General features: G+C 33.9%; 1 protein-coding gene across 1 annotated transcript; it reads right to left on the reverse strand.

Annotated features, from left to right (window-relative positions):
- Positions 1–16,392: 16,392 nt before the first annotated feature.
- LOC119743361 lies at positions 16,393–20,380 on the reverse strand. Its single transcript, XM_038219754.1, has 5 exons — positions 20,375–20,380; positions 19,777–19,953; positions 18,853–18,988; positions 17,804–17,973; positions 16,393–17,196 (listed from the first exon to the last, which is right to left on the reverse strand). Exons 1-5 carry the CDS (start codon positions 20,378–20,380, stop codon positions 16,864–16,866), a joined length of 822 nt encoding a protein of 273 aa, XP_038075682.1. The 3' UTR covers positions 16,393–16,863.
- Between the last annotated feature and the right edge of the window lie 451 nt (positions 20,381–20,831).

The following is a 20,831-nucleotide window of genomic DNA, read 5'->3' on the forward strand; positions in this document are numbered from 1 at the left end:
TGACTCTAAATCTGAAGGTTGTGGGTTCAAATCCAGGGTGGAAATTTTAGATTTTAAAATTTTATGTTTTTTAGGGTAAATTTTAATTTTATAGTAAATTTCGTAACCACAAAAAATGTGAAATTATGCTTAGTCCAATGGTATGGACTGCTGACTCTAAATCTGAAGGTTGCGGGTTCAAATCCAGGTTGGAAATTTTAGATTTTATTTATTTTTGGGTAAATTGAAACTTCATAGTTAATATCGTAACACTTAAAAATTGTGAAATTACACTTAGTCCAATGGTATGGACTACTGACTTGAAATCTGAAGGTTGTGGGTTCAATTCCAGGGTGGAAATTTTAGATTTTAAAACTTTGTCTTTTTGGGTAAATTTAAGCTTCATAGTTAATTTCGTAACCACTAAAATGTGAAATTATGCTTAGTCCAATGGTATGGACTGCTGACTCTAAATCTGAAGGTTGTGGGTTCAAATCCAGGTTGGAAATTTTAGATTTTAGATTTCATTTATTTTTGGGTAAATTGAAACTTCATAGTTAATATCGTAACATTTAAAAATTGTGAAATTACACTTAGTCCAATAGTATGGACTACTGACTCGGAATCTGAAGGTTGTGGGTTCAATTCCAGGTTGGGAATTTTAGATTTTAAAATTTTATTACTTTTTGGGGTAAATTAAAACATTATAGTTAATTTCGTAACCTTTAAAAATTGTGAAATTACACTTAGTCCAATGGTATGGACTACTAACTCTAAATCTGAAGGTTGTCGGTTCAAATCCAGGGTGGAAATTTTAGATTTTAAAATTTATGTCTTTTAGGGTAAATTTAAATTTTATAGTTAATTTCGTAACCACAAAAAAGTGTGAAATTATGCTTAGTCCAATGGTATGGACTGCCGACTCGAAATGTGAAGGTTGCGGGTTCAAATCCAGGTTGGAAATTTTAGATTTTAGATTTTATTTATTTTTGGGTAAATTGAAACTTCATAGTTAATATCGTAACATTTAAAAATTGTGAAATTACACTTAGTCCAATGGTATGGACTACTGACTCGAAATCTGAAGGTTGTGGGTTCAATTCCAGGGTGGGAATATTAGATTTTAAAATTTTATTACTTTTTTGGGTAAATTAAAACATTATAGTTAATTTCGTAACCTTTAAAAAGTGTGAAATTAGGCTTAGTCCAATGGTATGGACTACCGACTCGAAATCTGAAGGTTGCGGGTTCAATTCCAGGGGGGGAATTTTAGATTTTAAAAGTTAGTTCTTTGTGGGTAAATTTAAACTTGATAGTTAATTTTGTAACCACTAAAAAGTGTGAAATTATGCTTAGTCCAATGGTATGGACGGCTGACTTGAAATCTGAAGGTTGTGGGTTCAAATCCAGGGGTGGAGTTTTGGTTTTTGAAATTTTATGTCTTTTGGGGTAAATTTAACTTCATAGTTAATTTCGTAACCACTTAAAAGTGTGAAATTATGCTTAGTCCAATGGTATGGACTACTGACTTGAAATCTGAAGGTTGTGGGTTCAATTCCAGGGTGGGAATTTTAGATTTTAAAATTTTATTACTTTTTGGGTAAATTAAATCATTATAGTTAATTTCGTAACCTTTAAAAGGTGTGAAATTATGCTTAGTCCAATGGTATGGACTGCTGACTCTAAATCTGAAGGTTGTGGGTTCAATTCCAGGGTGGGAATTTTAGATTTTAAAATTTTATTACTTTTTTGGGTAAATTAAATCATTATAGTTAATTTCGTAAGCTTTAAAAACGTGAAATTACACTTAGTCCAATGGTATGGACTACTGACTCTAAATCTGAAGGTTGTGGGTTCAAATCCAGGGTGGAAATTTTAGATTTTAAAATTTTATGTCTTTTTGGGTAAATTTAAACTTCATAGTTAATTTCGTAACCACTAAAAATTGTGAAATTACACTTAGTCCAATGGTATGGACTACTGACTCGAAATCTGAAGGTTGTGGGTTCAATTCCAGGGTGGGAATTTTAGATTTTAAAATTTTATTACTTTTTGGGTAAATTAAAACATTATAGTTAATTTCGTAACCCTTAAAAATTGTGAAATTACACTTAGTCCAATGGTATGGACTACTGACTCTAAATCTGAAGGGTGTCGGTTCAATCCAGGGTGGAAATTTTAGATTTTAAAATTTTATGTCTTTTTGGGTAAATTTAAATTAATAGTTAATTTCGTACCCACAAAAAGTGTGCAATTATGCTTAGTCCAATGGTATGGACTGCTGACTCTAAATCTGAAGGTTGCGGGTTCAAATCCAGGTTGGAAATTTTAGATTTTATTTATTTTTTGGGTAAATTGAAACTTCATAGTTAATTTCGTAACATGTAAAAATTGTGAAATTACACTTAGTCCAATGGTATGGACTACTGACTCGAAATCTGAAGGTTGCGGGTTCAATTCCAGGAGGGGAATTTTAGATTTTAAAATTTAGTTCTTTTTGGGTAAATTTAAACTTGATAGTTAATTTTGTAACCACTAAAAAGTGTGAAATTATTCTTAGTCCAATGGTACGGACGGCTGACTTGAAATCTGAAGGTTGTGGGTTCAAATCCAGGGGTGGAGTTTTGGTTTTTGAAATTTTATGTTTTTTGGGGTAAATTTAACTTCATAGTTAATTTCGTAACCACTAAAAAGTGTGAAATTATGCTTAGTCCAATGGTATGGACTGCTGACTTGAAATCTGAAGGTTGTGGGTTCAATTCCAGGGTGGAAATTTTAGATTTTAAAATTTTATTACTTTTTTGGGTAAATTAAATCATTATAGTTAATATCGTAACCTTTAAAAATTGTGAAATTACACTTAGTCCAATGGTATGGACTACTGACTCTAAATCTGAAGGTTGTGGGTTCAAATCCAGGGTGGAAATTTTAGATTTTAAAATGTTATGTCTTTTTGGGTAAATTTAAATTTAATAGTTAATTTCGTAACCACTAAAAAGTGTGAAATTATGCTTAGTCCAATGGTATGGACTACTGACTCTAAATCTGAAGGTTGCGGGTTCAAATCCAGGTTGGAAATTTTAGATTTTAGATTTTATTTATTTTTGGGTAAATTGAAACTTCATAGTTGATTTCGTAACATTTAAAAATTGTAAAATTACACTTAGTCCAATGGTATGGACTACTGACTCGAAATCTGAAGGTTGTGGGTTCAATTCCAGGGTGGGAATTTTAGATTTAAAAATGTTATTACTTTTTTGGGTAAATTAAAACATTATAGTTAATTTCGTAACCTTTAAAAAATGTGAAATTACACTTAGTCCAATGGTATGGACTACTGACTCTAAATCTGGAGGTTGTGGGTTCAAATCCAGGGTGGAAATTTTAGATTTTAAAATTTTATGGTTTTTAGGGTAAATTTTAATTTTATAGTTAATTTCGTAACCACAAAAAATGTGAAATTATGCTCAGTCCAATGGTATGGACTGCTGACTCTAAATCTGAAGGTTGCGGGTTCAAATCCAGGTTGGAAATTATAGATTTTATTTATTTTTGGGTAAATTGAAACTTCATAGTTAATATCGTAACACTTAAAAATTGTGAAATTACACTTAGTCCAATGGTATGGACTACTGACTTGAAATCTGAAGGTTGTGGGTTCAAATCCAGGGTGGAAATTTTAGATTTTAAAATGTATGTCTTTTTGGGTAAATTTAAATTTAATAGTTAATTTCGTAACCACTAAAAAGTGTGAAATTATGCTTAGTCCAATGGTATGGACTACTGACTCTAAATCTGAAGGTTGCGGGTTCAAATCCAGGTTGGAAATTTTAGATTTTAGATTTTATTTATTTTTGGGTAAATTGAAACTTCATAGTTGATTTCGTAACATTTAAAAATTGTGAAATTACACTTAGTCCAATGGTATGGACTACTGACTCGAAATCTGAAGGTTGTGGGTTCAATTCCAGGGTGGGAATTTTAGATTTAAAAATTTTATTACTTTTTTGGGTAAATTAAAACATTATAGTTAATTTCGTAACCTTTAAAAAATGTGAAATTACACTTAGTCCAATGGTATGGACTACTGACTCTAAATCTGAAGGTTGTGGGTTCAAATCCAGGGTGGAAATTTTAGATTTTAAATTTTATGTTTTTTAGGGTAAATTTTAATTTTATAGTAAATTTCGTAACCACAAAAAAATGTGAAATTATGCTCAGTCCAATGGTATGGACTGCTGACTCTAAATCTGAAGGTTGCGGGTTCAAATCCAGGTTGGAATTTTAGATTTTATTTATTTTTGGGTAAATTGAAACTTCATAGTTAATATCGTAACACTTAAAAATTGTGAAATTACACTTAGTCCAATGGTATGGACTACTGACTTGAAATCTGAAGGTTGTGGGTTCAATTCCAGGGTGGAAATTTTAGATTTTAAAACTTTATGTCTTTTTGGGTAAATTTAAGCTTCATAGTTAATTTCGTAACCACTAAAAAGTGTGAAATTATGCTTAGTCCAATGGTATGGACTGCTGACTCTAAATCTGAAGGTTGTGGGTTCAAATCCAGGTTGGAAATTTTAGATTTTAGATTTCATTTATTTTTGGGTAAATTGAAACTTCATAGTTAATATCGTAACATTTAAAAATTGTGAAATTACACTTAGTCCAATGGTATGGACTACTGACTCGGAATCTGAAGGTTGTGGGTTCAATTCCAGGTTGGGAATTTTAGATTTTAAAATTTTATTACTTTTTGGGGTAAATTAAAACATTATAGTTAATTTCGTAACCTTTAAAAATTGTGAAATTACACTTAGTCCAATGGTATGGACTACTAACTCTAAATCTGAAGGTTGTCGGTTCAAATCCAGGTGGAAATTTTAGATTTTAAAATTTTATGTCTTTTAGGGTAAATTTAAATTTTATAGTTAATTTCGTAACCACAAAAAAGTGTGAAATTATGCTTAGTCCAATGGTATGGACTGCCGACTCGAATGTGAAGGTTGCGGGTTCAAATCCAGGTTGGAAATTTTAGATTTTAGATTTTATTTATTTTTGGGTAAATTTAAACTTCATAGTTAATATCGTAACATTTAAAATTGTGAAATTACACTTAGTCCAATGTATGGACTACTGACTCGAAATCTGAAGGTTGTGGGTTCAATTCCAGGGTGGGAATATTAGATTTTAAAATTGTATTACTTTTTTGGGTAAATTAAAACATTATAGTTAATTTCGTAACCTTTAAAAAGTGTGAAATTAGGCTTAGTCCAATGGTATGGACTACCGACTCGAAATCTGAAGGTTGCGGGTTCAATTCCAGGGGGGGAATTTAGATTTTAAAAGTTAGTTCTTTGTGGGTAAATTTAAACTTGATAGTTATTTTTGTAACCACTAAAAAGTGTGAAATTATGCTTAGTCCAATGGTATGGACGGCTGACTTGAAATCTGAAGGTTGTGGGTTCAAATCCAGGGGTGGAGTTTTGGTTTTTGAAATTTTATGTCTTTTGGGGTAAATTTAACTTCATAGTTAATTTCGTAACCACTTAAAAGTGTGAAATTATGCTTAGTCCAATGGTATGGACTACTGACTTGAAATCTGAAGGTTGTGGGTTCAATTCCAGGGTGGGAATTTTAGATTTTAAAATTTTATTACTTTTGGGTAAATTAAATCATTATAGTTAATTTCGTACCTTTAAAAAGTGTGAAATTATGCTTAGTCCAATGGTATGGACTGCTGACTCTAAATCTGAAGGTTGTGGGTTCAATTCCAGGGTGGGAATTTTAGATTTAAAAATGTTATTACTTTTTTGGGTAAATTAAAACATTATAGTTAATTTCGTAACCTTTAAAAATGTGAAATTACACTTAGTCCAATGGTATGGACTACTGACTCTAAATCTGGAGGTTGTGGGTTCAAATCCAGGGTGGAAATTTTAGATTTTAAAATTTTATGGTTTTTAGGGTAAATTTTAATTTTATAGTTAATTTCGTAACCACAAAAAAATGTGAAATTATGCTCAGTCCAATGGTATGGACTGCTGACTCTAAATCTGAAGGTTGCGGGTTCAAATCCAGGTTGGAAATTATAGATTTTATTTATTTTTGGTAAATTGAAACTTCATAGTTAATATCGTAACACTTAAAAATTGTGAAATTACACTTAGTCCAATGGTATGGACTACTGACTTGAAATCTGAAGGTTGTGGGTTCAAATCCAGGGTGGAAATTTTAGATTTTAAAATGTATGTCTTTTTGGGTAAATTTAAATTTAATAGTTAATTTCGTAACCACTAAAAAGTGTGAAATTATGCTTAGTCCATGGTATGGACTACTGACTCTAAATCTGAAGGTTGCGGGTTCAAATCCAGGTTGGAAATTTTAGATTTTAGATTTTATTTATTTTTGGGTAAATTGAAACTTCATAGTTGATTTCGTAACATTTAAAAATTGTGAAATTACACTTAGTCCAATGGTATGGACTACTGACTCGAAATCTGAAGGTTGTGGGTTCAATTCCAGGGTGGGAATTTTAGATTTAAAAATTTTATTACTTTTTTGGGTAAATTAAAACATTATAGTTAATTTCGTAACCTTTAAAATTAATTTTATAGTAAATTTCGTAACCACAAAAAAATGTGAAATTATGCTCAGTCCAATGGTATGGACTGCTGACTCTAAATCTGAAGGTTGCGGGTTCAAATCCAGGTTGGAAATTTTAGATTTTATTTATTTTTGGGTAAATTGAAACTTCATAGTTAATATCGTAACACTTAAAATTGTGAAATTACACTTAGTCCAATGGTATGGACTACTGACTTGAAATCTGAAGGTTGTGGGTTCAATTCCAGGGTGGAAATTTTAGATTTTAAAACTTTATGTCTTTTTGGTAAATTTAAGCTTCATAGTTAATTTCGTAACCACTAAAAAGTGTGAAATTATGCTTAGTCCAATGGTATGGACTGCTGACTCTAAATCTGAAGGTTGTGGGTTCAAATCCAGGTTGGAAATTTTAGATTTTAGATTTCATTTATTTTTGGGTAAATTGAAACTTCATAGTTAATATCGTAACATTTAAAATTGTGAAATTACACTTAGTCCAATGGTATGGACTACTGACTCGGAATCTGAAGGTTGTGGGTTCAATTCCAGGTTGGGAATTTTAGATTTTAAAATTTTTTACTTTTTGGGTAAATTAAAACATTATAGTTAATTTCGTAACCTTTAAAAATTGTGAAATTACACTTAGTCCAATGGTATGGACTACTAACTCTAAATCTGAAGGTTGTCGGTTCAAATCCAGGGTGGAAATTTTAGATTTTAAAATTTTATGTCTTTTAGGGTAAATTTAAATTTTATAGTTAATTTCGTAACCACAAAAAAGTGTGAAATTATGCTTAGTCCAATGGTATGGACTGCCGACTCGAAATGTGAAGGTTGCGGGTTCAAATCCAGGTTGGAAATTTTAGATTTTAGATTTTATTTATTTTTGGGTAAATTGAAACTTCATAGTTAATATCGTAACATTTAAAATTGTGAAATTACACTTAGTCCAATGGTATGGACTACTGACTCGAAATCTGAAGGTTGTGGGTTCAATTCCAGGGTGGGAATATTAGATTTTAAAATTGTATTACTTTTTGGGTAAATTAAAACATTATAGTTAATTTCGTAACCTTTAAAAAGTGTGAAATTAGGCTTAGTCCAATGGTATGGACTACCGACTCGAAATCTGAAGGTTGCGGGTTCAATTCCAGGGGGGGAATTTTAGATTTTAAAAGTTAGTTCTTTGTGGGTAAATTTAAACTTGATAGTTAATTTTGTAACCACTAAAAAGTGTGAAATTATGCTTAGTCCAATGGTATGGACGGCTGACTTGAAATCTGAAGGTTGTGGGTTCAAATCCAGGGGTGGAGTTTTGGTTTTTGAAATTTTATGTCTTTTGGGTAAATTTAACTTCATAGTTAATTTCGTAACCACTTAAAAGTGTGAAATTATGCTTAGTCCAATGGTATGGACTACTGACTTGAAATCTGAAGGTTGTGGGTTCAATTCCAGGGTGGGAATTTTAGATTTTAAAATTTTATTACTTTTTGGGTAAATTAAATCATTATAGTTAATTTCGTAACCTTTAAAAAGTGTGAAATTATGCTTAGTCCAATGGTATGGACTGCTGACTCTAAATCTGAAGGTTGTGGGTTCAATTCCAGGGTGGGAATTTTAGATTTTAAAATTTTATTACTTTTTGGGTAAATTAAATCATTATAGTTAATTTCGTAAGCTTTAAAAATCGTGAAATTACACTTAGTCCAATGGTATGGACTACTGACTCTAAATCTGAAGGTTGTGGGTTCAAATCCAGGGTGGAAATATTAGATTTTAAAATTTTATGTCTTTTTGGGTAAATTTAAACTTCATAGTTAATTTCGTAACCACTAAAATTGTGAAATTACACTTAGTCCAATGGTATGGACTACTGACCCGAAATCTGAAGGTTGTGGGTTCAATTCCAGGGTGGGAATTTTAGATTTTAAAATTTTATTACTTTTTGGGGTAAATTAAAACATTATAGTTAATTTCGTAACCCTTAAAAATTGTGAAATTACACTTAGTCCAATGGTATGGACTACCGACTCTAAATCTGAAGGTTGTCAGTTCAAATCCAGGGTGGAAATTTTAGATTTTAAAATTTATGTCTTTTTGGGTAAATTTAAATTTAATAGTTAATTTCGTACCCACAAAAAAGTGTGAAATTATGCTTAGTCCAATGGTATGGACTGCTGACTCTAAATCTGAAGGTTGCGGGTTCAAATCCAGGTTGGAAATTTTAGATTTTATTTATTTTTGGGTAAATTGAAACTTCATAGTTAATTTCGTAACATGTAAAAATTGTGAAATTACACTTAGTCCAATGGTATGGACTACTGACTCGAAATCTGAAGGTTGCGGGTTCAATTCCAGGGGGGAATTTTAGATTTTAAAATTTAGTTCTTTGTGGGTAAATTTAAACTTGATAGTTAATTTGTAACCACTAAAAAGTGTGAAATTATGCTTAGTCCAATGGTATGGACGGCTGACTTGAAATCTGAAGGTTGTGGGTTCAAATCCAGGGGTGGAGTTTTGGTTTTTGAAATTTTATGTTTTTTGGGGTAAATTTAACTTCATAGTTAATTTCGTAACCACTAAAAAGTGTGAAATTATGCTTAGTCCAATGGTATGGACTGCTGACTTGAAATCTGAAGGTTGTGGGTTCAATTCCAGGGTGGAAATTTTAGATTTTAAAATTTTATTACTTTTTGGGGTAAATTAAATCATTATAGTTAATATCGTAACCTTTAAAAATTGTGAAATTACACTTAGTCCAATGGTATGGACTACTGACTCGAAATCTGAAGGTTGTGGGTTCAATTCCAGGGTGGAATATTAGATTTTAAAATTGTATTACTTTTTTGGGTAAATTAAAACATTATAGTTAATTTCGTAACCTTTAAAAAGTGTGAAATTAGGCTTAGTCCAATGGTATGGACTACCGACTCGAAATCTGAAGGTTGCGGGTTCAATTCCAGGGGGGGAATTTTAGATTTTAAAAGTTAGTTCTTTGTGGGTAAATTTAAACTTGATAGTTAATTTTGTAACCACTAAAAAGTGTGAAATTATGCTTAGTCCAATGGTATGGACAGCTGACTTGAAATCTGAAGGTTGTGGGTTCAAATCCAGGGGTGGAGTTTTGGTTTTTGAAATTTTATGTCTTTTGGGGTAAATTTAACTTCATAGTTAATTTCGTAACCACTTAAAAGTGTGAAATTATGCTTAGTCCAATGGTATGGACTACTGACTTGAAATCTGAAGGTTGTGGGTTCAATTCCAGGGTGGGAATTTTAGATTTTAAAATTTTATTACTTTTTGGGTAAATTAAATCATTATAGTTAATTTCGTAACCTTTAAAAAGGTGTGAAATTATGCTTAGTCCAATGGTATGGACTGCTGACTCTAAATCTGAAGGTTGTGGGTTCAATTCCAGGGTGGGAATTTTAGATTTTAAAATTTTATTACTTTTTTGGGTAAATTAAATCATTATAGTTAATTTCGTAAGCTTTAAAAATCGTGAAATTACACTTAGTCCAATGGTATGGACTACTGACTCTAAATCTGAAGGTTGTGGGTTCAATTCCAGGGTGGGAATTTTAGATTTTAAAATTTTATTACTTTTTGGGTAAATTAAATCATTATAGTTAATTTCGTAACCTTTAACAAGTGTGAAATTATGCTTAGTCCAATGGTATGGACTGCTGACTCTAAATCTGAAGGTTGTGGGTTCAATTCCAGGGTGGGAATTTTAGATTTTAAAATTTTATTACTTTTTTGGGTAAATTAAATCATTATAGTTAATTTCGTAAGCTTTAAAAATCGTGAAATTACACTTAGTCCAATGGTATGGACTACTGACTCTAAATCTGAAGGTTGTGGGTTCAATTCCAGGGTGGGAATTTTAGATTTTAAAATTTTATTACTTTTTGGGTAAATTAAATCATTATAGTTAATTTCGTAACCTTTAACAAGTGTGAAATTATGCTTAGTCCAATGGTATGGACTGCTGACTCTAAATCTGAAGGTTGTGGGTTCAATTCCAGGGTGGGAATTTTAGATTTTAAAATTTTATTACTTTTTTGGTAAATTAAATCATTATAGTTAATTTCGTAAGCTTTAAAAATCGTGAAATTACACTTAGTCCAATGGTATGGACTACTGACTCTAAATCTGAAGGTTGTGGGTTCAAATCCAGGGTGGAAATATTAGATTTTAAAATTTTATGTCTTTTTGGGTAAATTTAAACTTCATAGTTAATTTCGTAACCACTAAAAATTGTGAAATTACACTTAGTCCAATGGTATGGACTACTGACCCGAAATCTGAAGGTTGTGGGTTCAATTCCAGGGTGGGAATTTTAGATTTTAAATTTTATTACTTTTTGGGGTAAATTAAAACATTATAGTTAATTTCGTAACCCTTAAAAATTGTGAAATTACACTTAGTCCAATGGTATGGACTACCGACTCTAAATCTGAAGGTTGTCGGTTCAAATCCAGGGTGGAAATTTTAGATTTTAAAATTTTATGTCTTTTTGGGTAAATTTAAATTTAATAGTTAATTTCGTACCCACAAAAAAGTGTGAAATTATGCTTAGTCCAATGGTATGGACTGCTGACTCTAAATCTGAAGGTTGCGGTTCAAATCCAGGTTGGAAATTTTAGATTTTATTTATTTTTGGGTAAATTGAAACTTCATAGTTAATTTCGTAACATGTAAAAATTGTGAAATTACACTTAGTCCAATGGTATGGACTACTGACTCGAAATCTGAAGGTTGCGGGTTCAATTCCAGGGGGGGAATTTTAGATTTTAAAATTTAGTTCTTTGTGGGTAAATTTAAACTTGATAGTTAATTTTGTAACCACTAAAAAGTGTGAAATTATGCTTAGTCCAATGGTACGGACGGCTGACTTGAAATCTGAAGGTTGTGGGTTCAAATCCAGGGGTGGAGTTTTGGTTTTTGAAATTTTATGTTTTTTGGGGTAAATTTAACTTCATAGTTAATTTCGTAACCACTAAAAAGTGTGAAATTATGCTTAGTCCAATGGTATGGACTGCTGACTTGAAATCTGAAGGTTGTGGGTTCAATTCCAGGGTGGAAATTTTAGATTTTAAAATTTTATTACTTTTTGGGGTAAATTAAATCATTATAGTTAATATCGTAACCTTTAAAAATTGTGAAATTACACTTAGTCCAATGGTATGGACTACTGACTCTAAATCTGAAGGTTGTGGGTTCAAATCCAGGGTGGAAATTTTAGATTTTAAAATGTTATGTCTTTTTGGGTAAATTTAAATTTAATAGTTAATTTCGTAATCACTAAAAAGTGTGAAATTATGCTTAGTCCAATGGTATGGACTACTGACTCTAAATCTGAAGGTTGTGGGTTCAAATCCAGGTTGGAAATTTTAGATTTTAGATTTTATTTATTTTTGGGTAAATTGAAACTTCATAGTTGATTTCGTAACATTTAAAAATTGTAAAATTACACTTAGTCCAATGGTATGGACTACTGACTCGAAATCTGAAGGTTGTGGGTTCAATTCCAGGGTGGGAATTTTAGATTTAAAAATGTTATTACTTTTTTGGGTAAATTAAAACATTATAGTTAATTTCGTAACCTTTAAAAAATGTGAAATTACACTTAGTCCAATGGTATGGACTACTGACTCTAAATCTGGAGGTTGTGGGTTCAAATCCAGGGTGGAAATTTTAGATTTTAAAATTTTATGTTTTTTAGGGTAAATTTTAATTTTATAGTTAATTTCGTAACCACAAAAAAATGTGAAATTATGCTCAGTCCAATGGTATGGACTGCTGACTCTAAATCTGAAGGTTGCGGGTTCAAATCCAGGTTGGAAATTATAGATTTTATTTATTTTTGGGTAAATTGAAACTTCATAGTTAATATCGTAACACTTAAAAATTGTGAAATTACACTTAGTCCAATGGTATGGACTACTGACTTGAAATCTGAAGGTTGTGGGTTCAATTCCAGGGTGGAAATTTTAGATTTTAAAACTTTATGTCTTCTTGGGTAAATTTAAGCTTCATAGTTAATTTCGTAACCACTAAAAAGTGTGAAATTATGCTTAGTCCAATGGTATGGACTGCTGACTCTAAATCTGAAGGTTGTGGGTTCAAATCCAGGTTGGAAATTTTAGATTTTAGATTTCATTTATTTTTGGGTAAATTGAAACTTCATAGTTAATATCGTAACATTTAAAAATTGTGAAATTACACTTAGTCCAATGGTATGGACTACTGACTCGGAATCTGAAGGTTGTGGGTTCAATTCCAGGTTGGGAATTTTAGATTTTAAAATTTTATTACTTTTTGGGGTAAATTAAAACATTATAGTTAATTTCGTAACCTTTAAAAATTGTGAAATTACACTTAGTCCAATGGTATGGACTACTGACTCTAAATCTGAAGGTTGTCGGTTCAAATCCAGGGTGGAAATTTTAGATTTTAAAATTGTATGTCTTTTAGGGTAAATTTAGATTTTATAGTTAATTTCGTAACCACAAAAAAGTGTGAAATTATGCTTAGTCCAATGGTATGGACTGCCGACTCGAAATTTGAAGGTTGCGGGTTCAAATCCAGGTTGGAAATTTTAGATTTTAGATTTTATTTATTTTTGGGTAAATTGAAACTTCATAGTTAATATCGTAACATTTAAAAATTGTGAAACACTTAGTCCAATGGTATGGACTACTGACTCGAAATCTGAAGGTTGTGGGTTCAATTCCAGGGTGGGAATATTAGATTTTAAAATTTTATTACTTTTTTGGGTAAATTAAAACATTATAGTTAATTTCGTAACCTTTAAAAAGTGTGAAATTAGGCTTAGTCCAATGGTATGGACTACCGACTCGAAATCTGAAGGTTGCGGGTTCAATTCCAGGGGGGAATTTTAGATTTTAAAATTTAGTTCTTTGTGGGTAAATTTAAACTTGATAGTTAATTTTGTAACCACTAAAAAGTGTGAAATTATGCTTAGTCCAATGGTATGGACGGCTGACTTGAAATCTGAAGGTTGTGGGTTCAAATCCAGGGTGGAGTTTTGGTTTTGAAATTTTATGTCTTTTGGGGTAAATTTAACTTCATAGTTAATTTCGTAACCACTAAAAAGTGTGAAATTATGCTTAGTCCAATGGTATGGACTACTGACTTGAAATCTGAAGGTTGTGGGTTCAATTCCAGGGTGGGAATTTTAGATTTTAAAATTTATTTCTTTTTGGGTAAATTTAAACTTGATAGTTAATTTTGTAACCACTAAAAAGTGTGAAATTATGCTTAGTCCAATGGTACGGACGGCTGACTTGAAATCTGAAGGTTGTGGGTTCAAATCCAGGGGTGGAGTTTTGGTTTTTGAAATTTTATGTTTTTTGGGGTAAATTTAACTTCATAGTTAATTTCGTAACCACTAAAAAGTGTGAAATTATGCTTAGTCCAATGGTATGGACTACTGACTCTAAATCTGAAGGTTGTCGGTTCAAATCCAGGGTGGAAATTTTAGATTTTAAAATTTTATGTCTTTTAGGGTAAATTTAAATTTTATAGTTAATTTCGTAACCACAAAAAAGTGTGAAATTATGCTTAGTCCAATGGTTTGGACTGCCGACTCGAAATCTGAAGGTTGCGGGTTCAAATCCAGGTCGGAAATTTTAGATTTTAGATTTTATTTATTTTTGGGTAAATTGAAACTTCATAGTTAATATCGTAACATTTAAAAATTGTGAAACACTTAGTCCAATGGTATGGACTACTGACTCGAAATCTGAAGGTTGTGGGTTCAATTCCAGGGTGGGAATATTAGATTTTAAAATTTTATTACTTTTTTGGGTAAATTAAAACATTATAGTTAATTTCGTAACCTTTAAAAAGTGTGAAATTAGGCTTAGTCCAATGGTATGGACTACCGACTCGAAATCTGAAGGTTGCGGGTTCAATTCCAGGGGGGGAAATTTAGATTTTAAAATTTAGTTCTTTGTGGGTAAATTTAAACTTGATAGTTAATTTTGTAACCACTAAAAAGTGTGAAATTATGCTTAGTCCAATGGTATGGACGGCTGACTTGAAATCTGAAGGTTGTGGGTTCAAATCCAGGGGTGGAGTTTTGGTTTTTGAAATTTTATGTCTTTTGGGGTAAATTTAACTTCATAGTTAATTTCGTAACCACTAAAAAGTGTGAAATTATGCTTAGTCCAATGGTATGGACTACTGACTTGAAATCTGAAGGTTGTGGGTTCAATTCCAGGGTGGGAATTTTAGATTTTAAAATTTTATTACTTTTTGGGTAAATTAAATCATTATAGTTAATTTCGTAACCTTTAAAAAGTGTGAAATTATGCTTAGTCCAATGGTATGGACTGCTGACTCTATATCTGAAGGTTGTGGGTTCAATTCCAGGGTGGGAATTTTAGATTTTAAAATTTTATTTATTTTTGGGTAAATTAAATCATTATAGTTAATTTCGTAAGCTTTAAAAATCGTGAAATTACACTTAGTCCAATGGTATGGACTACTGACTCTAAATCTGAAGGTTGTGGGTTCAAATCCAGGGTGGAAATATTAGATTTTAAAATTTTATGTCTTTTTGGGTAAATTTAAACTTCATAGTTAATTTCGTAACCACTAAAAATTGTGAAATTACACTTAGTCCAATGGTATGGACTACTGACTCGAAATCTGAAGGTTGTGGGTTCAATTCCAGGGTGGGAATTTTAGATTTTAAAATTTTATTACTTTTTGGGGTAAATTAAAACATGATAGTTAATTTCGTAACCCTTAAAAATTGTGAAATTACACTTAGTCCAATGGTATGGACTACCGACTCTAAATCTGAAGGTTGTCGGTTCAAATCCAGGGTGGAAATTTTAGATTTTAAAATTTTATGTCTTTTTGGGTAAATTTAAATTTAATAGTTAATTTCGTACCCACAAAAAAGTGTGAAATTATGCTTAGTCCAATGGTATGGACTGCTGACTCTAAATCTGAAGGTTGCGGGTTCCAATCCAGGGTGGGAATTTTAGATTTTAAAGTTTTATTTCTTTTGGGTAAATTGAAACTTGATAGTTAATTCCGTAACCACTAACAAGCATGAAATTATGCTTAGTGCAGTGGTTCAGACTGCTGACTCTAAATCTAAAGGTTGCAGGTTCATTCCCACGCTGGGAATTTTAGATTTCAAAATTTTACTACTTTTTAGGTCAATTGAAACTTTACAGTTAATTTTGTAACCACAAAATAGTGTGAAGTTGTGCTTAATCAAGTAATACGGACTGATGACCCTAAATCTGAACTTCTGAAGGTTGCTGGTTCAAGTCCCACAGTTGGAGTTTTAGATTTTAAAATTTTATTAATTTTGAGGTCAATTGAAATTTATATTTTTTTCAAGTTTGAAACCAGTCCACACTTCTAGTCTAGCAAAAGCCAAAAAGTAAAAAAGCAAATACTTTTAGCTTGAAGCAAATAGTGAAAGCATTTGCTCTCATTTTTATTCATGCAAATAAAAGTTATGCTTAAAAATATGTAGTAAAAAAAAAGCAAATGCTAGTTTTTATACATACGACCAAATGTTTCAATGTTAATCATAATTGCATCGTTTATGTTTCAGTAATAGATTTGAGGACCTACATGGATCTGTTTGGGCCTACAACGACGCCCATTCACTGAGCGGATTCGGGATTGCCCATCGAGAACTCGAAAAGATAGGAGAGACCAAGGCCAGTTGCTTTGGTAAAATTTTTCATTCAGGTAAGACAAACTTCCATGAAGACTCAACTCATTAGTTCAAGTCCCCCCCCCCCCCCAACTAAGCCCTAAGACAACACTGAGTGTACACTGTTTACAAAATATGTCCGGTTTTATTTAGTTAAGTGGCTTTCAGGCTGTTAGTTCTCCCACATTTTAATGGTGGTCCCTCATTTGACATGTTGTCATCAAACGTTCTTTTGTCAAAGCCATCGGGGCAGAATATTTTTGGCATGCTGTTGGAAAGAACCAATTTTCAACTTTTGTTCTTGTGAAAATCCTGTTGCGTGACATCACAGCCTGTGTTGTGATGTGAATGAGTTCTACCTGATTGATAAACGTGACCCGACTCAGAGGTGGCATGTCTTGATGACAGTCCCTCGCTTGTCAGTTGGTACAGAATGTCATTTGGTGACAAGTGAACGTCCTTATCCAAAGTCAAGGAGTCATGTCCCACAGTATCTCCGGGGTTATCCACGATGTTGCCGACGGCTCCGAATCCTCCTCAGACGTTATCGTCATGACGACTGTCTACTCCATGTTCCCAAGGGTGCCCTCCGAGGACGACATCATGGCCATGTGTGAGATGTCCTGTGATTGGTCAGCCAGGTCTGGTACCAAGACTGTAGATTCAGCTGCAGATTCCTCGGGGGCTGATTTGGATAATGCGCAGGCCTGAGCGTACAGCCGTAGCTGTGCTAGATGGTGGTGCAGCAGCTGGGTGTGCTCCTCAGACATGTGTTGCAGTAACTCTTGCAAAATGGACTGGTTCTCGCTGTCGTTGGTTAGATGTTTCAAACTGGACGTGTGAATCATGGACAGCTGCTGCTTGAGTGACATGTTTGTGTTGGACAAATACTCAACCTGGAGGGCAAGACGGATGGGCAGAGAAATTATTTGTTTACAGATGGAATTTTAATAGACCAATCCATTAGGCTCTGCCCCATGATGTGTAACCAATCACAACCATGACAGCGCACACCAAAGTCTGACATTTATGCACTTCATGATGTGTGCAGTTGGAGCATGAATGCTTAAGAAGGCACATGTGTTGTTACCCAGTTATTTAGTGCAACTAGAGTTTGAGTGAAACCACGAATCCTCTACACAAGGATAAACGACACATCTGAGCTTGTGTACAAAATGTGTGGAACGGTTTGTCTGCATTTATCATAAGCAGCGTCAGCGCATAAAACAACGTAGAACGTGTAGCGTAGAACGTGTAGAAAATGTAGAGCAATGACAACAACAGTGCACACCATGATCGTCCACAGCCATGACAGCTGGCATCCTGACAGAAATCTGACCACTGAAAGAACGCAGTCGCATTAGTGTGCCTGCATTAGTTCTGATCAAGGTATGTCCCCCCTCCCACTTTTGAGAAGCGATTGACGCCCTTGGTACCTGTTGCATGCAGGGAACAAGATCCAAACTCATTCTTAGACCAAGACCAGATGGAATGCCCACTCACCTTTGTACAAAGCCTTTCTATAGTACCTTTCATTCTGTGCTCTGTCTGGGCCCACGTGGTCCGCTCCTCCTCAAGAGTCTTCTCCAGACTTTCCTTCTCCTGCAGCAGCAGCGACAAGTTGTGCTCTGTGTAGCAAGTCTCGTCCTCCAAATCCTCTTTGCTTCCTTCATCTGGTATTTCAATAAGGACAACTGTTTACGAGAGGGAAAGGTTGAGTAATTATCCTGAATAATGATTCCTGTAATAATGAAAGTCGGTCATCAAAAGGTCACTCCAGGTGTGGGCTACACAAAGAGGGGAAATGATGGGAGGAGTTTATGGAGTAGAAAGGTCGACATATATGTTGCGCTTGAATGGGACAGATGATATGTAGCGGTAAAAACAGGATACAGGCAAGAAAGTCCAAAGTGATGCAGTGTGTCAAGAACATGTAATTCCTTGTAACTGGGTGCAAGCAATCACTCACTTTTTCAAACCGTATTCCTAACATTAGGTGGGCAAGGTGAAGGACAAATGCCAATATTTAATTAATTGTTGAAGTCAGCTCTCAAAATGTACTGCCACCCTGACTTATTAGATTTTTTTTGTTGCTTAGAACCTTCCTGAATCCTCCAAAATTCAATCAACTTAAATAACGCCAATGGCACACCCTTTGCACCTTGTAATTTCAATTTGTAAAATCCACTGTCAATATTGGCCCTCATCCACCCCAACCCCCTAAAAAAATGCTGAACTTTTGGTTGTTGTTTTATTTATTTTATTGACCAAACAAGTGCAGGAGTGAAGACAACTGTATTAAACATGCTGTTGTCTACCCATTCCCTTCTTCCATATGGATTCACGATATATCAATTGAAAACAAAGTGGGGGGGGGGGGTGGGGGGGTGGGGGGGGGGAAGAGTTCTTCCTTGCATCAAATGCCTCCCCCTTGGCTTTTTGGTCAGCTTCTTCTAATTATCCTTCACTGCTGGTGGCATTATCCACCTTAACCTCTGCGTAGATGCTGAAGGATTCTTGGAGGGTCAGGGTTAATATTCTTACCATCTTACCTTCCCCATTGGCAGTGCTCTGACTCGGATCATTGATGCAGGCATACTGGTACTCGATCTGCGGCTGCTGCCCATCAGTCTGCTCATAGCCCCGGGGATGATGTGTCTGTCTCCGATGGCTGCTGTGACTGGGGGACTATGAGGTGTGTTACCAGGCTGGTACTGTTGGGTGCTGGGTCAGTGTATGTGGTGAAGATCTGGTTGACATCCTGGGTAAAAATGGTGGAGTGCAGTCGTTAAGGTTGATAAAATGAGACTTAAACCTGTAAGGTAGCAAAAGATTCAATTTACGACACAAACATACAGTGATAAAATTAGGTTCACAATTAATTATTTTAAAAGGCACGAAGTGTTGGCATTTGACATAATCCACCCAAATCCTTGTAGAACTACCACACCTGCTCACAAGGTACATAAATTTCAACTGATTAAATTTATTCCATGGTTTTTTTTTTCATGCAGATTGTACAAGGGGACCATTACATCACAGCAACGGCATACTCAGTTGTCTTGAAGCAGCACTGAAACTGTGAAGGTTAAAAATAAGTGCGCTTTCAAACACTTAAACCAAAAAGGTGTGTCTAATCATTCTCAAAAGAATGGATACTTGAGTCAAAACTTTTCGGTAAAAAAACCCCCAGATTTTGTTCAACAAGTTCACTTCATGCTTTTTTGAAACACCCCTCTACAGGGAGTTTATCGAACACTGATATCTGCTAAGAATAACCAGCCCAGGTATCTGTCAATTTCATAAAACTCCCACAAATGCCACTACCTTGTCCTGCTGTCCACTACCTTCAACTTATCTTTATAATTAACCCTAACCCTGCCACATGCAGCACAGTGCGCATCAGTTGGAAAAGTCTGGTGCACTTGGTCTTGTTCCCAAACTCACCCCCAAAGTTGATGCCTTTATCCACGTACTTGACCCTGTACGTAGTGCGCCTTGAGGAGAATCTCCTCAGTGAAGAGACTGTCCTGGGAGCAGAATGGACAGTGCAGATGCGGAGCCTTCATCAAGGAGTGGCTACACTCCCTGTCTGTGCATTGTATGGGCGTCCAGTCTGCCTCAGCGCCTTTCGTCTGCACTGATGGATGCGCCTACAGTTGCGAAAAAAACAATTGAGAAAAACTGTCAAGTTAACATGCATGATGTCAAAAAAATGTTATAAAATGGCTACGCCAATGAAATCAGTAGAAATCTCATTTTCTACTCAAATCCAAATCTTCACAGCAGTTTTCAAAGTGGCAGTTCATAAAAACCAGGCATAAAACATTTAACAAAGAAACCACTCGCAGATGGGATCTCTTTTGAGGCGGTGGAAGAGGTTTTAGAAGGCTTTCTTGGAGAGCCAACAGTCACCTCGGAAAGAATGTTGCAACCTGACGCTACTTCTGCAGTTGTGTACAAAGTCTATGGAGAGTCAAGATATTTTTTAAGTATTTCCTAACAAAATTGGAAATGTTTCTCAGTCCAAGATTCATGTCTTATCAATATATCATCATTTTTGCAATTACTGACCTTCATTGAGATGATATACGAAGGAAAAAGCAGCGTTAGGTGGCAACATTCCGTCACCTCTGATGCTGAACCAACACGAGGTAGTGATGTAGAAAAACATTGGCCATTTTTTGCGCACTTAGTACTTGGACCAATTTTTTTCTTGCATAAACTAAATTCTACACAGTTGTGGACTTTAACATTGAAAGAATGACTAATATTAACTACATAGAAAAATAATTTGAACAATATCGAACGTCAAGGAAGCACCAAGAACGTCATCGTCTGCAGATGAGTCAAATTGGCTGCCACGAAAGTCTCCATTGTGTCCTACTTCCTAAACCAATGTGGATTTGTCATCCGACATTGTTATTAAATGCGCGTTTGTTTATATATGAAATAAATGAATTTCTTTCCATTTTGGTAAAAACAACTGCATGCATAATATTTAAAATCATATCATAATTGAAAATAGGAG

The sequence above is a fragment of the Patiria miniata genome, unplaced genomic scaffold (genome assembly GCF_015706575.1).
Source record: "Patiria miniata isolate m_02_andy unplaced genomic scaffold, ASM1570657v1 HiC_scaffold_6, whole genome shotgun sequence".
NCBI classification, from domain to species: domain Eukaryota; kingdom Metazoa; phylum Echinodermata; class Asteroidea; order Valvatida; family Asterinidae; genus Patiria; species Patiria miniata.